Below are 21,541 nucleotides of genomic sequence, written 5' to 3' on the forward strand. Positions count from 1 at the left end.
GACCCCTCCCTCGCCCTAATATGGTATATGAGAATAATTATTTTAAAAAATTTAAATTATTTTATCTCGCCTACCAAAAATGCAAAATAAGAAGTTACAAACATTTTAGCTGTATACAAAATTTCGGATTAAATTCGGTAAATAATACTAAATGCAACGGTCATTGCATCTACAAAATTCTGAGTATCTCGATCGGTTGCTCGTGATTTGACAACGGTGGTTGCTACAGATGAGATGGTTGTGTTAGTTACGTCTGTATAGTAACTAGAATTCTATGTATTACGCCGAAAGTTTTTAATTAATATCTCCGACACTAATAAGCTACTGCGCATATCGTTTTATATTTGGGGTCTCACCCCTTCCCCCTATCTTCTCTAAAAGGGATTGTCCCCGTCCACCAGGGTACTTCGGTACTATATCCATGATTTTCTATAAATTTTTATGTAATCAGATGCAAATGTCTCAAATCAATTTTATGTCAAAATGCGTATTACTTTATATCCGTGATGACACTTTCAGGAACCTTGTTGCTGGAGTTGCATAGCATGCCCCGAAGATGCATACGTTTTCAACGATACTTGTCCCAGATGCAGTTCAGGCTACGCTCCGGATGAAACAATGACCAGCTGTATCAAACTCACAGCTGAAGTAATTCCGTGGTCTAGTCCATGGGCATTAGTACCGCTGATATTCGCATCCATTGGTATACTCAGTACCTTGTTCACTACGGTGGTCTTCATTCGGTAATATTTTTTGAATTATAAACCTCGGATGACAATTTCAAAAATATAGGGTCATCCACTTAAAGTTGAACCTATCAATGATAAGAGCAGATGAGAATGACAACAACACTTCAAGTACTGTCTGTCTGCAAGAAGATGGCACAGATATGGGGGGGATATATAATTATACTTTGCTCTACTTATCCTCGCCTTTAACATTTCCAGCACGAACCGCGAATTTAACGTTCTATCTCGCTTGATCTTCGCATCACCCATAAGTCCCTTCGTTACGTGACCAAGACGCACGAAGACGTGACGGATTTGCAAATGTAACAGATTCGGCCAATAGCGATAATACGTGTGAATGAAGGTGAAACTACATAGCTCGAATGTAGAGTAGGCTTTGATACACCAGTCAGACCCGCATTCCTTTGCCTTGCCATCATCTCACAGGCAGACAGTATAAGCACAACCACGATCAGTGGTTGACGTCTCACTCCAAACGCGACTTGGTCCGCCCACACTTGAAACGTTCCCATCGCCGATGAATTTGGTTTTAAATGTATGACCCTATGTAACAATTATTCTTATATCAAAATGTCTACTTCAAAATGAATTATTTAATAGTTTTAATAAAAAAAGAGTAATTGTTACAAGGAACTAGAGGTGTGTGGATACCCAAAATTTCGGGAGTTCGGATCCGGTCGGATAAAATTGAACGAGCTCGAACGGGTACCCTAGACATGCGAATATTCACTTAGGTAGACTAACACAATCAGACCAATTCAGAAAAAAATCGGCCAAGTTGCTTCGATAACCGAGATTCGATTCGACCCGACGGCGACTGCTCGATTGCTCGACATATACTATACAGGTACCCGCGCACCTCTATAAGGATCACGATCCACATTTTAAAACTTAATTAATATTTATATATATCGTATAAAATTTCTCAACTGGTTTATTATATTTCAGTTTTAATCGAACTCCGGTAATCATGGCATCGGGACGTGAATTGTGTTACGTGTTATTAATAGGAATTCTGTCATGTTACGGTATGAGTTTCGTTATACTAAGCAAACCAACAACCTGGAATTGCACCTACCTGAGAATTGGTTTGGGCTTATGTTTAAGCATTTGTTATAGTGCGATATTAACGAAAACAAACCGGATGTCTCGCATATTCAATCAAGGAACAAAGAGCATAAAAAGACCATCTTATACATCACCGAAGAGTCAAGTGGTGATTGCTATTGGTGAGTTTACACTTTTTCAAAGACAGTTTTCATCTTTTTTCAATTGTTAATATAACAAACAAGACACAGGTTTATATGAACTCTTGTTATTCACTTTTGTGACTTCGTTTGCCATTAAAGTGGCAAACTGGGAACCTTGATATGCTATTATGCGATTCCCGTTTTTATAGGGATCACTGCAGTGCAGTTAGTTGGCGCTATAGTTTGGCTGATTATCAAACCACCTGGCACCACGGAAATTCATCCGTATCCGTTGTCAGCAGTACTCACCTGCCGTGTTTCCACATTCTCTTTAATGATGTCCCTTGTATATAACATGTTCCTGATACTTATGTGTACCTTATACGCATTCAAAACACGTAAGATACCTGAGAATTTCAACGAGGCGAAATACATCGGTTTTACAATGTACTCAACTTGCATTGTATGGTTAGCTTTCGTGCCTATTTACTTTGGCTCGAACAATGACTACAAGGTCGGTATTTCTATAGGTATTTGCAAACATGAATTATTTTGAAATTACAGTAGGACCCCATATCTGCGGACATTTGGTTCCAAGATCTTCCACGGATACCGAAATCCGCGGATAGTAGCGAACGTACATACAGGGTGTCCCAGAAAGAGTGTTAGTCCTTTAAGGGGGTGGTAGCTAGGGTGATTCTGAACATTTTCCTTTGCAAAAACATTGTTTGAAGTTTCGTTTTTGAATTATTAAGGAAAAACACTGGCCAATCAGAACGCGCGGACTCAGGGAACCGCAGGGTGCCGAAAGTGTTCGTTCGGATCAAGCCCAACTTTCGTAGTCGAGGCTGCCGTCCCTGAGCCCGCGCGCTATACGCGCTCTCATTGGCCAGTGGTTTTCCTTAATAATTCAAAAACGAAGCTTCAAACAACATTTTTGCAAAGGAAAATGTTCAGAATCACCCTAGCTACCACCCCCTTAAAGGACTAACACTCTTTCTAGGACACCCTGTATATGTACAGTATTAAACAAAGTAGACTTTCCTAGCCCTACTTTTAGTAGTCCTGGAGGTATCTCAGACGCGTGTCGTATGAATCGCACCCCATGGATGATGTGGAAACCTATCGATACGAGTGTAGCCCTAACGCGCCCTGAAAAGTTCATACGGCACACGCCTGAGGTGTCACGGCGACTATGGCCCTCGCGCGGGGCACGGAGAGTGGCAGGAAAAAAGGGGCGTAGCTTCTGAATAAAATTGGCGAAAAAGAGCAGTTAATTCCGAGCCCTGCTCTAAGAATACCTACCATGCCCGGTACTGTATGTACTATGCAGAGATGAGAAGATGATGAGCGGAAGGAATTCGGGCACGATTGGTCGTCGTCGGTAAGTCACACCTCAGACACATGCATTCTAGATCGTCGCGCGCTATTGGCTGATGCGGTCACATACTAATCGCGTCGCCTGACAAAGACGAAACAAAGTGAGATAATACGAAATTTGCCTTGCGGTGAATTTTAAACGATGGGCGTAGGCTTGTATTATTGAGTTCTGTCTATAATAGCACTGTCTCCCTCGGAAATACGGAATTGCTACGCCTATGTAAGAGCGTACCACTAAAGTCGAATGGTGTGGATTACACGAGGATCAAACGTGGGAACAGAACGGAGCGTGCGGAGTGCTCCCTTTGCCCCTGTGCCGTCCCGCTCGTCAACTTCTCATCTCTGCATAGTACTTATGTATGTATCTAACATGCTATACATACCTACGATGATATTTCATTTATTATGTGACGGTGCACATGAACTTTTAGTTACTGGAATTATTAGTTTTATTATAATATAATTTTATTACATTATTATTCATACATAACGTGTTTTAAGTGTTGAAATAAAAGCAATCAAATATAATAGAACGAAAGATAATTAGGTAAATATGGATTTTTTCTAAAATAATATTTAGTATGAACACTGCACTAAATACGTATTTTCTAAGCAGAATTATGCAGACTTATTAGAGATCAAGTACATAAGTAAACAAATTTTTTTCATCGCGAATCACGAATAAGTGAAACCGCAGATAAGGGGATCCTACTGTATTCCCAATATATGTATAGTACTATGATACAATTACTGAATTTTTGTCTCTTCTTTTCACTCTTCACCACATCTTTCATTATTAGTACCAAAAATCTAGTATTTAAATGCTTATTTATGAACATTATTTAAACATTTGATTAAACATTGATTAAAAATATCAATATTTGATAAGTATTGATTAAAACCAAGCATGGGACGTTGTTATTTTAAGCTTATTTCATTTTGCAAATTTAGAGGTCAACAGCAGTGACGGCTCAAGTCTAAATTGATCTTGGAGGCCTCATACGGAGGAACTGAGAAACTCCGGACAATACTTATGTCTCTTGTACGGATCAAAAAAGACAGCATGATTATCAAGTAACCATGTTTACATAAAACGATTCTTTAGTGATTTCGTAGTTCAAAGATTTTGAGGCGAAGAAGCTGTATCTATTCATAATTCTTTTTTTTAAATATTCTTTGTATAATTATACAGAGTTGTTCAGAGCCCCATTTTGTCCTGTGGCTTTTAAAACCTTGTAAAATATACGTTTTTATAGAAAAAAATTTTTACCATTTTTCTCAAAAAGCGCTTTGCACGTTGATCGGTAAATTTTTCCTTATTATGAATATCATAATCGTTACACGTTTCTCTCCAAATCGTATCCGAAAAACGTGAATTACTTTTCTATGTTTCACTGCAACTCCGCTAGAGGCGCTAGTGTCACTCCTGTTAACTTTTAAAGCGAAACTTGAAGTATTGTTACCTTCAGTTGATTTCATTTTTTAAACCTAGGACAAAGAGCAAATGAAGGTAAATTTTCAGGTACAGATAGCGAGTATGTGTATGTGCATCAACATTTCTGCTTCGGTAGCTCTTGGTTGTCTGTTTACGCCAAAGGTATATTTGGTACTTTTTCAACCGTACAAGAACGTTCGACCTGGACATGCCAATGTAAGTAATATCTTTCTAAATGTACAAATAAAAACAAGAACCTAATAATAATTTTAACACGTTCACGCCGGCGCGTACCACCGGTAGCTCACGCTCGAGTCTCCCATCAAGCGGCATGCGCCACCGCCGCCCCACGGCGAGACACCCAAAAAGCAGCGCCGGCGTGAACGTGTTAAGAAAGATGCTGATTTTTATGAAAATTTATTATTAGATGTGCATAAACTTGTTTTTTAAGATGCTAATTGATAACAAGGCCAGGACTACACGGCCGTATCACACGCCGCGTTTTCTCCGCCGAAATAGGACCCGTTGATTACACGAGCATAAAAAACACTCTGAAACGCTCTGACGCGCTCGCTTTTATTTGGAGTGTCGCGTATCACAGATTGGGACAAAACAGACATCGTGTGAAATGTCGGTAAAACGCTTATCCTTACTTTGGCGCAGAAAACGTGGCATGTAAATTCAGTTATGTACATACTTACTTCCATGTTCTGTTTCGTAGTCTAATACAGTTCTTGACCTAAACTCATTGGTGCTACAAAAGATCCTCGTTATATTGCCGCGGTAGGAATGGAAAATTTTTCAAGCTTTCAAGCTTTTATTTCAAAGGGGAAAAAGAAATAGAAGTACAATGTATCATCCTTATAGGCTATAATGGTGGAAGAGCGGCACTAGCATGCTTTATAATCAGTGTTGAGGTTAAAACGTTTACGTAGCAATATAACGAAAGTTTACTATACCTAATTACGCCTATGTCTAAGAGTCTAAACCAGGAATTTACATTTTGACTTTTAAAAATTCCTACAGTGTCCCCCAGCCTCATTGTACCCTAGGCGTGTTAACTTAATTTTTGGAAATGATGCCGACATCATAGATAGGCACTGATGCCATCATTTCCAAAAATTAAGCTTATTTTGTTAATAAAGAGATAATTTGAGTTCATCATTCAGTGTTTGTATTATCATAAGTTTCTTACATGCGGCCCGCACAACATTTTTAAATTTATAGCTGACCCATTCTAAAAAAAGGTTGTTCATCCCTGGTCTAAACCATGTTTGACAAGTGTATTTAAAATTTCAATGTATCTTCATATGTATTTAATACACAATTTCAGACTGGGGCGCTCCAAAGCAGTAATCGTGTAGCGTACAGTATGCGATTCTCTGGCGGTCGGAGTCAAACGATGCAGAGTATGACCTCGTGTTCACGGAGCAGTCCACCGGCATCGCGTGCGGGTCACGATGAAGTAAAACATTCCAACGGTGAGACACAAGCCCTGGCGAGCCCATCTGTCGAGGAGACCTCGGTAAGCTAGGTCTCTCTCATACACCTCCCTCCCTGTCTAGAGTATCAGGTGAGAATTCGTGAAACCGCGGTGGAGGTGTATGACGACGATGAAGATGATCGCAAGCTTTCCACTGTCCAAGAAGTATCAGAATCGAGAGACATTTCCAGTCCTTCGATGTTTACTGAGAATTGCCGGAACCGAAGTCGCAAATCAATTTCCAGCGATTCCGATCAGGTGATTAATGTTTCACTAAAATTATTTATTCTTCATTTCATTCAATACTTTTCTATTATACATAGCTTATAATCGGACTTCTTAAACATCATCGTCTCTCTTATATGAACAGATCTACCCATGTGAATTCGAATGTATTAAATGCTGTATGGAAGAGACTCTTGTTGTATTATCAGTTTTAATACAATACGAGTCTACTGTATATCTAACATATTAACATCTTCTTACTGAATAATGGATCCAATTTCCTCCATTATGAATTGTAGCTTTGAAATTTTTTGACGAGTTCTGCACTAAATTTGTAGTACTGTACTTCGCTCATAAGAAGTCTTGCGGGACGTAGAGGGGAAAGAGAGACTGACCCCTTAGTTTTGCACGAGCCTAATTAACCAGTTAACTGCGGAATTTAGTTTCAAAAATCCTTCACTGGACGTGTAATTAAAATCAAGCAATTACGAGTATACATGTCGAACCCAGGACAAATGCTCCTATTATAAATTTTGTGAAAAAAGTAAAGCAAAACGAGGAAAGATTACATTTTTATTCGATAAAAAATTAATAATTCATTGTTAAAAAGGTTATCGTAATTAAAAACTTAAAAATTGTCAAAAAATAGTAAAATTCATAAACAAGAAAAATTGAAGAAAAAAATAATTTTAAAAAGTTAAAATATGCAGTAAAGTATACAAAACAATTCGGAAAATACCAAATGCATTGGGGAACATAACCAACTCAGTTTGTAAAAAGTAATGCATTATACGGAAAATATCCAATATACTAAAGAGAATGATCAAACTTTTTTTTATAAAATACATAGCTGTTTTATTGCTAATATAAAGGAAACATACCGCAAAATGATACTTTTATTACTTCTTATTGAAATTTAGAGTTTTTATAGTAAATGGTAATTTTTTATTTTACACGACGAATGTAAGTACTGTGCAGAGATGGAAAGAATATTAGCGGGACAGCACAGGGGCAAAGGAAGCACTTCGCACGCTCCGCCCTATCCCCACGTTTGATCCTAAACGCTGGCTTCGTACCATCTCGCTTTGTCACAAAGTCCCATTTTCCTTCTTTGTCAAGCGACGCGATTAGTGTGTGACCGCATCGGCTAATAATAACACGCGACGATCTAGACTGCGTGTGCCTGAGGTGTGACTTACCGACTACGACCGATCGTATCCGCATTCCTTCCGTTAATATTCTTTCTATCTCTGCGCAGTACTGTGCGTTGCAGCTAAGTTGCCGTCCAATCAAATTCGTTGACCTGCCTCCAGTCACACGTATTATGTTTATTGGCTGAGGCCCATACATCCGCAAATCTATCGCGTGTCGAACGTCGCCAAGGACAGACATTGAAACAGAATGAGATGAAGCGATAGCGAGCGGCGGGTTGAATGCATCGGCGTAGAGGTAGATTCGGAGTTTACATTATTAATAAAACAGGAGAGTTTTTACACTTTCCATAATGTAATTGTGGAAACTGTTGTCAAGAACGAGTATTGTAAAAAATCCATTAATATCCCAAAAAATTCGTATGTTTATATAGTTAAATGTATCTTCCGCGAATATGGAAATTTTACGCCTATGCAATCTGGTCGCTCACTTCTCAAGTTACGGGCTCCTGGAAGGGATTAGGTGGAGCGAACGCACAGTCCCTTTGCCCCTCTGTCGGTTCAGGTTGTTGGTGTTCGGCAACTTAGCAGCAACGAACAGTACACGTCAAATATATACACATCGAACGCAGTTAATTGGTTAATAAATATGATCGCTTCGACCAATCATACGTCACGGGTCACGGCCGAAAGCACGGTTGAGCTGAGGTGGGGCGCGACCAATCAGATTACATTATTCCCGTGAGACTTCTTATCAGCGGGAAGACTGTACATACACGAAGGAACTGATAGTTGTCAAACTAATTTTTAATATTTCAGTCATAGCAACATTATCAAAAGATCAGTTCCAGTATTACCTTTTAGTTATAATCGAGTAACTTTAAACAATTCAATGATTGGTTTAGTCCTTCAGCATTTCGCCTTAATAATCACTATTTTAAATTTAAATATTTTTCCGTGCTTCTGTAGGCTTATAAAGTGGCGCCAGAATGATAATATTTATTTTAATAATTGGAATTACTATAACTTTTTTTAAATAAGTCTTCAATTAAAATTCAAGACACCGAATTAATCTGTACACCTAATAATATTTTGTGTTTAAAAATGATCAATATTCGTGTATAAGGAATACAATTATCTAATTTACATCTGTATTATTGTTTCGAGTCGGGTGATCCAACGCGTAAGAATCGTGTGGAAACAATTAGTTCCATCTCCGACAAAGTGATGTCTTATAAAATGGATGTCAACAAATTTTCCAACGAAGATCAAACTTTCCACGTCTATAGTGATTCACCAACTTTCTCCGATTTCTCATCATAAAGTGTAACATTCAATGTTGAAATGTACGTATACGTACAAAATTTACTTTATACTTCATCAGTGCCAAGATACTATTCTAACCTCATATCTGTGTTTGTTTACAAAAATCATTGATCTATAGCAGGGTTGGAAATTAAGTTCCCTTTTCAGCCAGTTTTCAGAAGCCACGCCCTTTTCCTCCCACCGTTCGCCATACTCCGCACGAGGGCCCTAGTCTTCGAGACACCTCAGGCTCGTGCCGTATGAATTTTTCAGGGCGCATTGATGCTACATTTCTATTAATAGATTTCTACATCACCCATGAGGTACTCAGTGACGATAAGTTGCCGAGGACCTACAGACTGAACGGTAGAGGGGTAATGGCGTGACGGTGCCGTTGGCTCCGCCTAATCCCCTCCAAGAACCCGTAACTTGAGAAGTCAGCGCTCACATTGCATAGGTGTAACATTTCCATATTCGCGAGGGGTACATTTAACTATATAAATACGCGATTTTTTCTGTATATTAATGGATTTTTTATAATACTTGTTCTTGACAACAGTTGTTATTATGCAAAATTTATGAAAATTACATTATGGAAAGTGTAAAAACTCTCCTATTTTCTTAATAATGTAAACCCCGAATCTACGTCTAAGTACTGTGCACCGATAACAAGATGTCCATTCTGATTGATCAGAATAGAAGGGAGATACCTCATTTCATGCACATTTTCGGTTCTAGCCAGCTATTGGATAAAATGATCACGAACACTAATTCAGACCGTGTGACGAAGAAAGTCGATGAGACGTATCGAGACTGAGTGAGATAGTGCGAGGCAAGCATTGGCGTAGGCATACAGTGGATCCGAAAAGTAGTGGCATATGCTTTAAAATAGAATAATTTTTTCGAAATCGAACTAAACCATTTGATTTTTTTTTTAAGTACGAAATTATATATTAAATATATAAAATAAAGTACGAAATGATTAACGGTAGGTCAGAGAACCTGACCCTCGTAAATACAAAAATCCTACGCCTATGTAACGTGCGTCGTCAAAAACCCAAACGTTGGCGTTACGAAAGCGTCAAACGGTGGGGAACTGGCGGAGCGAACGAGGGTCCACCTTGCCTCTGTGCCGTCCCGCGGGACCTCTTGTCATCGGTGGACAGTACGTCAATGCATCCGAATCGTCACTCGCTATCGCTTCATCTCATTCTGTTTCAATTTCTGTGCTTAGCGACGTTCGTGATACAATAGATTTGTGGATGTAAGGGCCTTGGCCAGCAAACATAATACGTGTGATTGGAGGCAGGTCAACGAATTTGATTGGACGGCAACTTATGAACTCCGCATAGTACTATTGTTGATTCGTTTTCTTGTGACCTATTCTATTGTGTCTTACAATAATATTTTCGGGCGCATGATTTGTGACAAATCGTGTTAAAAAATAAATTTAAAAAGTATTTTTAAATTTCACTGTCGAACCTGTATCGAATTTTCTGTATTGTTTTTTTCTCTCTTTCCTCATAGCGACTAAAATCTACGAGAATAGTAGTAATTGCTAAAACAATATCAATGGATGTTAGGACGATGATAGGTCCTGAGTATTTGCACGGAGTGCCGTCTATAGGTTATGGAAGCACCACCCAAGTTGAATCGGCTTGGGACCGATAGTAATTATGTTGATTGTAGGTTGAAATATTTAATCGTAATTAATGGTGGTGGTGGTGTGTGTGTATGTGTGTGTGTTACAACATGTAGATTGGAGTGTGAAGTTTGTTACACTTGAAGAAAACTTTGTGTATCTATTTCTATGTTCTGTACGTACTATGCTCTATCTAAGAATTCTGCCCTCGAACGACTTGAAGACGATTATATAGCCACAGTTCTTCCCTTCCAGTACGCCCTTGGCGTGGTAAATCCTGGAAGTCAAATGTGCCCTTCGTACGGGGGAGGAAAAATGCGAGCTGGGTTTTCCAGAAATCGCAGATGGATCCTCTAGGTCAACGTGCCCCCTTTGTCGTCGTGGCAGAGTCACCCTTCGGGTCTGTGCGATTTATGGCATGGCCTTTCTAATTATTCTGAACTCTGCCAGGTACCGTTAAAGCTCTGGCAAGCATATGGCAAGGGAAAATTATCTGGTACAAAAAAATACCTACATATTTCTAAACTTGTCATGCCCTAAACCGCGCCTATTCTAACAATGGATGAAAATATTTAACACAATGTGCGAGGAGTTTGAAAGTTAATGACGGTTTCGCGATGGAAAGCTATGTTCGAGTTTAAATATTTTCAATATTGCCGACAATAGTCATTTACTCTTTTCGCACAATGGATTAAAATTTTCAATTTTCGCTTCGTTCTCAATGGCTAAAAGCAGGTCATAAACTCGGTTCTTCCTTGTTGGGCCTTAGAGGATCAACCCGGGTGGAAAAACCGCGGACTTCCGAGGCCCGCAATGCGCCCTGAAAAATTTACACGGCACGCGCCTGAGATGCCTCGCAGACCACGGCCCTCGCACGGCGACTGGCGAGTGGTGGGAGGAAAGAGGCGTGGCTTCTGAAAAATGGTCGAAAAAGTACTTAATTCCCAACCCTGATCTATAGGATTAAAATTAGATAAAATTAGAAAAATCTCAATTCAATTTATTCGTCAATATTAATGTTATTATTGAGTTTCTAGTAATAGATGATAGTGTTATCATTTTACCAAGGTAAAATTGTGTATTGCCATTTCTTTTGTCATGTTTACACTAAATGTGACATGAAGTAGGATGTAATTTGTATGATACTGATATTGTCATATGAAATTACTTGGATCTCTGACACTTGATAAAGAAAGATAATAATATTAATTTATTAATTCTTTATGTTTTCTTTATGTAGAGGGAAGTGGGATAAAATCGAGTATCAAATACATTGATTATTCAAAGCTACTTCAGTGTGCAGTGTCATCTCATGGATAGAGTAACATCTAGCACCTACTTCAAAACATATGAAACTAATTAATTTAGTTCAAAAATTTTTATTTTATCAGGTAATAAACTACACATTAATATTCTGGTTTTATACCATGCTAAAGTATCCAATGTGACAAAGTTTAATAAATCCAATTTCTCTACGTTCTTAAATGATTTAAAAAAACAATTTATTCCTTAAATAACTAAATGAAATTCCATATTTACCTGAATTAATTCGTATGGTATGAGGTGGATATGTCATTTGTAGTCACAGCAGTATTTCTGACCATTATTAAATAATTCTAATATTTATTGTATAAAAACAAAAATACCTGATTTTGCCCGACTTTTCTCTATCGCAGAATTGCATATTTAGTATTATGGCATTCAATAGAAGTTCGTAATGCACGTACAAAATGTTTTATATTTATGTTGGATACGTAATGTTATTTTAACTGATTAAAGCAATGTTTCTATTGAATTTTTGATATTATAGTAAGATTACAGAATTTATAGGTACTTTATTTGTAAATTCTGAGTATTTTACCGTTAATGTTTGCAATTATATATTTCAAAATATTCTCTTTCAAAAACAAACTAATTAAATAATTGTTGAATTTTGTAAGAAATGTATAAACTGTAGATATTTCAGTTATGAATGTAACTTTGAAACAGAATATTTTTAAATGATTGTTGAAAGGTTTGATTGACATCATTTTTCATGTTGCAAAGGTAATTAAACTATTCTGGCATAGAATATTAAAAAGTCAGGATACATAAATTTTTTGCCACGAAAGGAACTTTGCAGTTTAAGATTTTGATTTTAAAGTACACGCACAGTGGGTTTCGAAGCTGATTTGTTATGTAATTTATTATAAATGGAAAGGTTAAAATTAAAATATTAGTTGTTGAATGACAGAAAGTTTAACAAGAAATAGTAATAATTATGCAATTTATCTATTTCATATTATTATTGTTAGTATTAAATCGTATGAAATACTAGACAAAACATTTTTGTAAGGAAAGTGAAAAGATATTGAATAATAATTATTATAATTTTTTGATCTTTTTTTTAACTTTTTATTTACTTATAAATACTTTATCCTAAAATACAACATTTTTGTCTCTTTTTATACTTATTTGCTTATAACACATTTTTGTGCTTTCTAAGCTTTACCGAAGAGGAAGTGAGAAATAAATTGTTTTAATAGATATGTCAAGAGAGAATATACTGTTAATGAAATAAAATTTATTTCTAGTAAACATCTCGACTACGTAGACTCAAATGAAAAGTTCAAAACACGACAATCTATCATACACAATTCTATGATGCAAAAACGAATTGAAGAGAAAATATTTTTAATCGATGCATTACGTAGAAATACGATAAATTACAAATATTTCAACAATTGTGTCATTTGTTTTATATGAAATGAAGGACCGTTCTTAAAGGTTGTCCGTCCGGAGGGTATTAAAATATGACTGTGTATGTTTGGAGAAGTGGATGGTTCTAGTCGTTTGCGACATCCACAAATAAATTTTGTTGAATAATCTTGTATAAGAATTTTTAATAATTTATCATTTTTCTTTTTTACAAACTGTCCATCGATCACAAGAAGTCCCATTTATGCGTTTAGTGGAAGGAGTGAGAACTCATCTCCCCGGACGATTTTGGCAAGGGCCAGAGACCGCCAGGTGGCTGTGGGATCGCTACTGTTCTCGCTGGCAGTCGTCTGTCGTGCGATTTGGATATTCGGATATATAGAAATTCCGAAAAGGGCATCGGGAACAGGGATCGTCTGTCGTCAGCCCCACTGACAAGTCTGGCAGATGATCCCGAGACAGAAATGCCATTTTCTGTCTCTACACCCATGAGAATAACGCAATCTAATTGGTCGCGCCCCATCTCAGCTCACACGTACTATAGGGAGATGAGAAGTTGAGGAACTTAAGGGCACAGACTCCTTCGAGGCCTCCTCCGAATCGATGTAAGCGCCATTGGAAAGAATCGGGCAATACGTGCATGCTTTTTGTTGACTGTGTGAGTGCACGCATACAGGTCATAACACAAGGAGTCTGTGCCCTTAAGGAATGCGGGTACGATTGGTCGTCGTCGATAAGTCACACCTCACGCACACGCATTCTAGATCGTCGCGCGCTAATGGCCGATGCGATCTCACACTAATCGCGTCACCTTTTTTTTTATTTAACCAGCAGGGGGAAAATGCTTTATGCACACCGGACGGGCAGTGCAAATCCGGTGGTGTAGGACTCCGTAGGACCTACTAAAAACCCCCTCCTCGTACTTACCCTTGGATGGTAACAAGAACCCCTAGGAGACTTCGCGACAAAGCGAGATGGTACGAAGTCAGCGTTGCGGCGAACTTTGAACGCGAGGATCAAATGTGGGGACAGGGCAGAGCGTGCCAAGTGCTCCCTTTGCCCCTGTGCCGTCCCGCTCTTCAACTTCTCATCTCTGTATAGTACTTTCGGTCGTGATGTAAAATAGTTTTAATTATTGAAAAGATTAACATTATATCAGTAGAATAAACTTTTCTTTTAAACCGAATGGATACAATGCATCGTTTATAACTGAACCGGAAACGAACATCTAGAACTACTAACTATTGTGATAATATACAGGGTGTTACCTGTAACGTTACTCACGATTTTTCACCCACTTGCAGCCATCTGATTAAAAAAATTTTAGAACAAGAGTTGCAGGGTATGAAGTGCACAATAGATATCAGTAACAAAAACTTTGAAAATTGTTTGCTTTTATGGCGAAGTCGGGGTCACCTTGGGTTTTATAAATAGGACCATATGTTTTTCTTGTTTACTATATTTAGAGGACATCGAGACGAATTCAAAACACATATTACATAATATTATTACTAACATATTACTTGATTTACAGAAGTGTAAATGTGAATTTGACTTTGATAGTGCAAACATTATTTGACCCCGAAGAGATTACTGAATGTAAACACACGACTAGAACATAAGATAAATGCACTTTATTTAATTACATGTTCGAAATGCATTCCGCCTTCTGCGACGCAATATTCTGCTCTTTTACAGAAGTTTGAATGCGTTGCTGCAGTTAGACTTGCTGGATCTACAGCTCTGCATGCTGAGATGATTCTTTCTTGCAATTCTTCAATATTATTAATTGGTGATTGATATACAACGGACTGTAAATATCCCGATAAAAAAAAATCAAGTGGTGATAAGTCTGTGGAACGAGCTGACCACCGTTATTTCGTCATTGCAGTTCCTTCGTTAGTCCTCTTTTGTTTCCACACAAGATCGTACTTCCAAATACGACGAAAAGCTAAATATTTTACATTTTCACTTCTGTAAATCAAGTAATATGTTAGTAAAAATATCATGTAATATGTGTTTTGAATTCGTCTCGATGTCCTCTAAATATGGTAAACAAAAAAAATATATGGTCCTATTTGTTAAACCCAAGGTGACCTCGACTTCGCCATGAAAACAAACAGTTTTCGAAATTTTTGTTACTAATATCTATTGTGCACTTCATACCCTGCAACTCTTGTTCTATACTTTTTTTTTGTCAGATGACTGCAAGTAGGTGAGAAATCGTGAGTAACGTTACAGGTAACACCCTGTATATATAAGGGAAAAACAAAAATAAAAATGTTACCAACTTAGATTCTATACTATATCTAACAATGTATTATTGGTTAAAGCGGTCATATCTACTAATTAATTGCAAGTATCCTCTCTTGCCCCTATGCCGTCCCGCGAGACTTCTTGTGATCGGTGGACAGTATATGTAATACAAATTTAACAATTATAAAATATCATCCTTAAAAGCTTTCATTACAAACTAGAAATGAAAATAGATGTTCTAGAATCTAGATGAAATAGATTGTTTGAAGTTCATAATTTCTGTTATTAGCTTATATGTATAATTCTAAACCCGTTTTGAAAACATCTTTTTCAAAAAGTTCTATTTCTCATAATTTTTTTATATTTAAGAATTGTGTTTTTTGTACTTATAGGTAGTGTATAGATTGTGTTTATGTACTAAAAATGAACTAATAGGAGTAGTAAAATTTGTGACGTTCTTTGAGAGAAAAGGTTAGGGCAAATGTACTGGATATGATAAAGGAGCAGAGGGGTCTCAGAAAATAGCATAAATCTACGGACGTCCTTTATGAACGGCTCCTAACATAGAACAAATGATCCTTCTTAAATTTAAAATTTATTTAAAATTTTGTATATTTAGTCCATGATTCCTCCAATAACTAAATAATAAAGTTTCACAAATATTTAATAAATAATGAAAGCACAAAAGTGAAAGCACTACATATGAACTTGCATACAGGATATTTAATAAAAAAGAATATATAGGTATTATGAAAACAGTAAATTCAATATTACAAATGAAATCGAAAAGTTATTTGCTCTTTTATAATATGGGGCTTAATTTTCGAGAAATAAACTTGCGATCGAAATATGAAGATTCCCATTGCCATTTTTCTTAGAGAAACTGACTATACAGGATATCCACGATAATCCATTATTTTGTAATTGTTGAAAATACAAAAGATTGTTTATATAAAAATTGTTAGTTATAGAGGGACACATTTTTCAACGAAGATATTTTTTTTTTACGTTATTATTTTCTAAGAAATGGAAATCAAGTTCGTTTTTTAAAATGAAGCTATATGTATACATTTGTTTAGATCATATGGTATGGAAATAATATGAAATATAAAATTAAATTCAAATTATCGCTCTTTTCATGGTGCGCCGTTCGAAGGTTAAGGATCAACTGGACTAACAGCTTACGCTCGAATTGTCTGGAAATTTTTCGACTCGAGAAGGATCTTCAATGAAGGCATTGGCATGGGCATTAACGACCAAGATGGGCACAAGCTCCCTCGATGCACGCATGCGTCGAACGGGATACAGAAGAAGGCAACGCCGCCCTCTGCATACATATAGGGTCTACCATTTATCTCGGAACCCGTGCGCGCGTGAACTCATGAAAGTGGCAACAGCGTAAAGGCTGGTTCAGACACGGCTAGTAATTTAGTCGAGTGGGGAGTAGCTACTTACTACTAAACCGTTTGGTGCATAGAAAAGAGTCCAGACTAGTACAGTTGAGCTTTGAAAATCAAGAGTTCAAGATATATCCTTTGACTAAAGAAATGCGTCCGGGCAGGTCTGTCCCGAATGCTAGTTAGTGGTGGGGGAAGCCTAGTTAGTGGTGGGGGAAGCCTACTCGACCAGCAAAATCCAATGAAACGGATCGACTCGACTAAACCGTTTTACTAAACTACTCGACTAAACTCTACTGTCCATACACTAAACTACTAGCCGTGTCTGAACCAGTCTTAACGTTTGACATGATCAGCGATACTCTAGTCCGAGATTCGATTCGGGATAGGAGTATGTTTGTCTCTCTGCCGATCGCACCCGAGTTTTGCCGAGCCGAGCCGACTCGTTAAGGAATGAACCGCCTCACTTTTCCGACTAAGTATTTATTTGAAAAAATTTCTTTTCTCCTGAAATATGTACAGAGGTATCTCTCATGTGAATGAAGCATAATGGCTGCGCGCTCGCGCGTGACCCGGTGGTAGGGGCACCTTCCCCTTTAGTGCTTTGTACGAATTGAAACTATGATTGATACTGTCAGTATCAATTATTGTATCAATTATAGTAAAGGGAAAAGTGCCCCTACCACCTCATGCCACTGAGATCATGAGATGATAGGGGCACTTTCGCCTTTAGTACTTTTTCACTGGACGAGCTGACATTATGATTGATACTGTGACATTATACTTTCAGCAATGATTTGCAGAATTTTAGCGCTGTTGCCACATTCATGAGTTCGCGCGCGCACTGGTTCCGAGATAAATACCAGGGTGGTAGACCCTGTACTCGTAAACGCTCCGTGCACGGCTGCCTAAGCAAAGCCTGCCCATGCCTGAATCTTCATCAACCAACAGTTTGGCTTTCGTTCCGCTCATTCACGTTCAGTTGATTCACGTCTCGCAGCTGATCACTCATGAGATCAATATCAGTAGGTACAGTGACATGGTTCTTATTGACCTCGCTCATGCTTTTTACTCTGATTATCACCATGCGATCGTCTACAAACGAATTACGGATTGAACTGTGCTGTTGTGCGATACTGTAATCATTATCGTTACGTCACAAAAAATCGCGAATGTACGAAAAAATCTATTCCATCTAACATCGCTGCGCTAGAGGTACTAATGTCCAAAAGAAAACAAAAACAAGGGCTCCAATTGAGTATATGGGCTGCTTCCCCCAGGGGTGCGGGGTATATAGTCGAGATAGCTTGGAGGATGAAGATCACAAATATGGTGGTTCCAGGTGTCAAAGTCCTAAGGGGGTGGAGATATAGGGGTTGAAAGTTGCGATGAACTTGAATTTCACTCGCCGCAAGCAACCATCGCTTCTCTACTATTTCTGGTCCGTCTACCGACCATACAACGGGTGAGCTTGAAATCAAAGTTAACTAATTTCAATAATTTTGACATCGGACCTGCCCCCTAGGTCTGCTCCCTTAAGACTTATTAGACATCTGGAACCACCATATTTGTGATCCTTATCCTCCAAGCTATCCAACTGTATAATAACATCCCCCCCCCCCCGGGGGGCGAGCAGCCCATATACTAAACTGATGCCAAAACAAGCTTGACTTTCATATCTCGAAAAAAAATTTTTCTTTGTCGAAAAGTATGTTCCTTATAACATACAATCTGCAGTAAGTTACGAAATAATGGATAATCTACACTAAAGATGTGTTCGGGTTCATTTATGTCGTTAAAAATGATAACTGTAAGGATTCATATAGAGTTCTTATAAAAAATACATATGCTAAATTTCTGCTGTAATTACGGGGAAAACTATTAAAAACTAGACGTAAATACATGTAAATAGTAAGAGGAAATTACTTGCTTTTGAGCTAGCCATGAAATCAAAAGAATTTATAAGACCTTTGTTAATGTATTATATAAAGGCATTAAATTTTTCCACAGCTCTTGCTCACTATTTTTACTCTTGAAAACAAAAAAACAGATTGAAAATCATCTTCAAAATTTTAAATACTTTTACCTTACAAGAAAAAGTCTTAAATGCAAAGGTACCAAAGAGCTTCTTGCATCCTTTTGTCGTGAAAAATTTCAATATACAGTGGTCTCTCGTTATATGGCCACGCGAGCGATTTGACATTTACTCTTCCATCATTCATAGTCTACGAAAATGATATAGTTTTATCTTCCTTTTCTCCTCCAAGTAAGTTTGGAAATTTAACAAATTTTCTGCCCCCACCGCTATAACGAGAAATATAACGAGAGTCCTCTGTCCTTTACTTGTTGTAAAATTCTTTCATACATATATTTTTAAGTTCACAAAATAAAACTCTTACCTCAATTTTAACTTTAAACAACGTTTCTTAAATTTCAAGTGTAGATTACATTTAATGTAGTATAGAATGTATGATCATTCATATCGACAAATGTGTTGGCTGTTTTCTACTTTTTAGGTTATACGATAATTAAATACGATGCAAGAAACATAGTAAGTGTACAAAGTTTAAATTATTGTCTTGCAATTTATTTTTTATTAATTTTGAAATTTGTACGTCATGTGTTTAAGAGGTATTCTAATATCACAAACAATGAATTAATTATTATAATAAAAATAATAATTACGTAAAAATTATTATTATAAAAAATCACCGTAGAACGTATTTTGGCGCTTGTAATATAAATTTTTTAAACAAAGTACTTGTAATTTCTAAATTCATCTATGAGGTATTAATGCGGAATACTCGTCATGCAAACTCTCGCTATATTACCGGTTCAGCCAGTTCCTCTTTGTACCATTTTAGCTCTTGAATTCGTATGAAAAGAGCGTTTTCTATATTGCCAATTTCAAGAAGTTTCCATTGCTACAGTGTCGCGACCGGCAATATAGCGAGAGGTTACTTATAACTTGATAAACAAGTTTGAAATCAAAGATACCTACTACTCGGTAATTTGATCCAAAATACGATTCTTCTTTATCACTATATTCTTTTTTAGTATAAATATATCAAACAATACCTTTATTTGATACAATTAACTAGTAAGATAATATGTATAAGCAAAATTGTTACTTAATGAACTTGTCAATTATTCCAGAACGTTATTCGATAATAGCACTACGTGGTTAAGAAATTTTTGTTTAAAAAAGATTGTAATATTATTCGATGTGAAAAAATCAGTGGCTGCTCATCTACAAAGGGTTGCAGCCCTTCCCCCCTCCTGTATAAAGTAGAAGTTCCTGTTTAACCTTCGGACGTCGGAGTATGAAAAGAGCCACAATTTTAATTTAATTTTGTATTTTATATTATTTCTGTTTTCTAAATTTTACATTGTTCCTTTAAAAATTATTCTTCTATACATAAAACTCTTTCATATAAAAATTCTACATTTAATTTTAGGTTAATATCTTTGTAGGTGTTTTCTAATTATCATCGCTATTATATTTATAAAAATTTATCTAAAAGCCTTTCTAAATAATTACTTATAATTTTATTAACGATATGATTTTTTCGCCACTGAAGACAATAGCGCAACTAAGAGTATCAGAAGGGTCAGTTTGCCCCTTCATTAAGAAATCAAAAACTTTTTTTTTAAATAAGTATCACACTATTTTCGAACACTTAATATTATCACGATATTAGAAGGTATGAAACAAATTTTGTTGCCCCCCACTCTCCTCAGAGAACAATTATAGTTGCGGCACTGACTGAAGAGAATTAAAAGTTGAAATACCATGACTGTACTAACATTCCAATATTTCATTACTACGTTTCTTGCACTTACAAATAATAAGTTTAGAGAAAATAATAAAACATTTTAAGATAAATATAAAAAACAACATGGACTTTATAAGCTACTGTATCCCGGCTTTTCGCCTTACCTCATAGGCATCCCCAGAGAAAATGACAATATAAGGAAGGGGCCTTATGTATACTGTCCACCGATCGCAAGAAATCCCATGAAAATAATGCAACTGATTGGCTCATCCACCTCAGCTCACGCGTACTTTCGAACTGTGACGTATGATTGGTCGAAGCGGTCACATTTACTAATTAGGCTCCTGTAAAACCAAGGGGTCAGTCGATGTGTGCGTAGTACCCTTCCTTGCCCCTGCACCATTCCGCTATACTTCCTGTGATCGGCGGTCAGTACATACATACATACAGGGTGTTCGATAACAGGTGGGCAAAATTTTAAGGGGTGATTCTAGGGATCAAAATAAGACGAAAATCACGAATAACGAAATAGCGTTTGCGGCTTTGTTTTTCAGTAATTAATGTTTAAAAATTTGAGTAAAAAGCGCCTGAAACCGGCAATCCACCCAGCACCGACGACTGAACATCAGGTCAGCAGGGGAAGGTACAGTCATAACCAAGAATACCGCAAACGCTATTTCGTTATTCTTGATTTTCGTCTTATTTTGATCCGTAGAATCACCCCTTAAAATTTTGCCCACCTGTTGTCGAACACCCTGTATAGGAGCATAATATCTTGGCCCGTATCACTTGTGTATAAACGTTTAGGCGGGAAAATTTGAATTGATATTTATTTATTATTTCTCAGTTATATAC

General features: G+C 37.1%; 1 protein-coding gene across 1 annotated transcript in view; it reads left to right on the forward strand.

Annotated features, from left to right (window-relative positions):
• Positions 1-12,269, forward strand: part of LOC114880931 (metabotropic glutamate receptor 8-like) — a 207,224-nt gene extending 194,955 nt beyond the window's left edge. Inside the window, exons 12-19 of the mRNA XM_046287428.1 lie at positions 520-743; positions 1,698-1,978; positions 2,149-2,453; positions 4,842-4,970; positions 6,088-6,235; positions 6,320-6,495; positions 8,781-8,959; positions 11,801-12,269. Coding sequence (XP_046143384.1) covers positions 520-743; positions 1,698-1,978; positions 2,149-2,453; positions 4,842-4,970; positions 6,088-6,235; positions 6,320-6,495; positions 8,781-8,936 — 1,419 coding nt within the window. The 3' untranslated portion in view covers positions 8,937-8,959; positions 11,801-12,269. The remainder of the gene's footprint in view (positions 1-519; positions 744-1,697; positions 1,979-2,148; positions 2,454-4,841; positions 4,971-6,087; positions 6,236-6,319; positions 6,496-8,780; positions 8,960-11,800) is intronic.
• The last annotated feature ends 9,272 nt before the right edge of the window (positions 12,270-21,541 follow it).

The sequence above is a fragment of the Osmia bicornis genome, chromosome 10 (assembly GCF_907164935.1).
Source record: "Osmia bicornis bicornis chromosome 10, iOsmBic2.1, whole genome shotgun sequence".
Taxonomy (NCBI): Eukaryota; Metazoa; Arthropoda; class Insecta; order Hymenoptera; family Megachilidae; genus Osmia; species Osmia bicornis.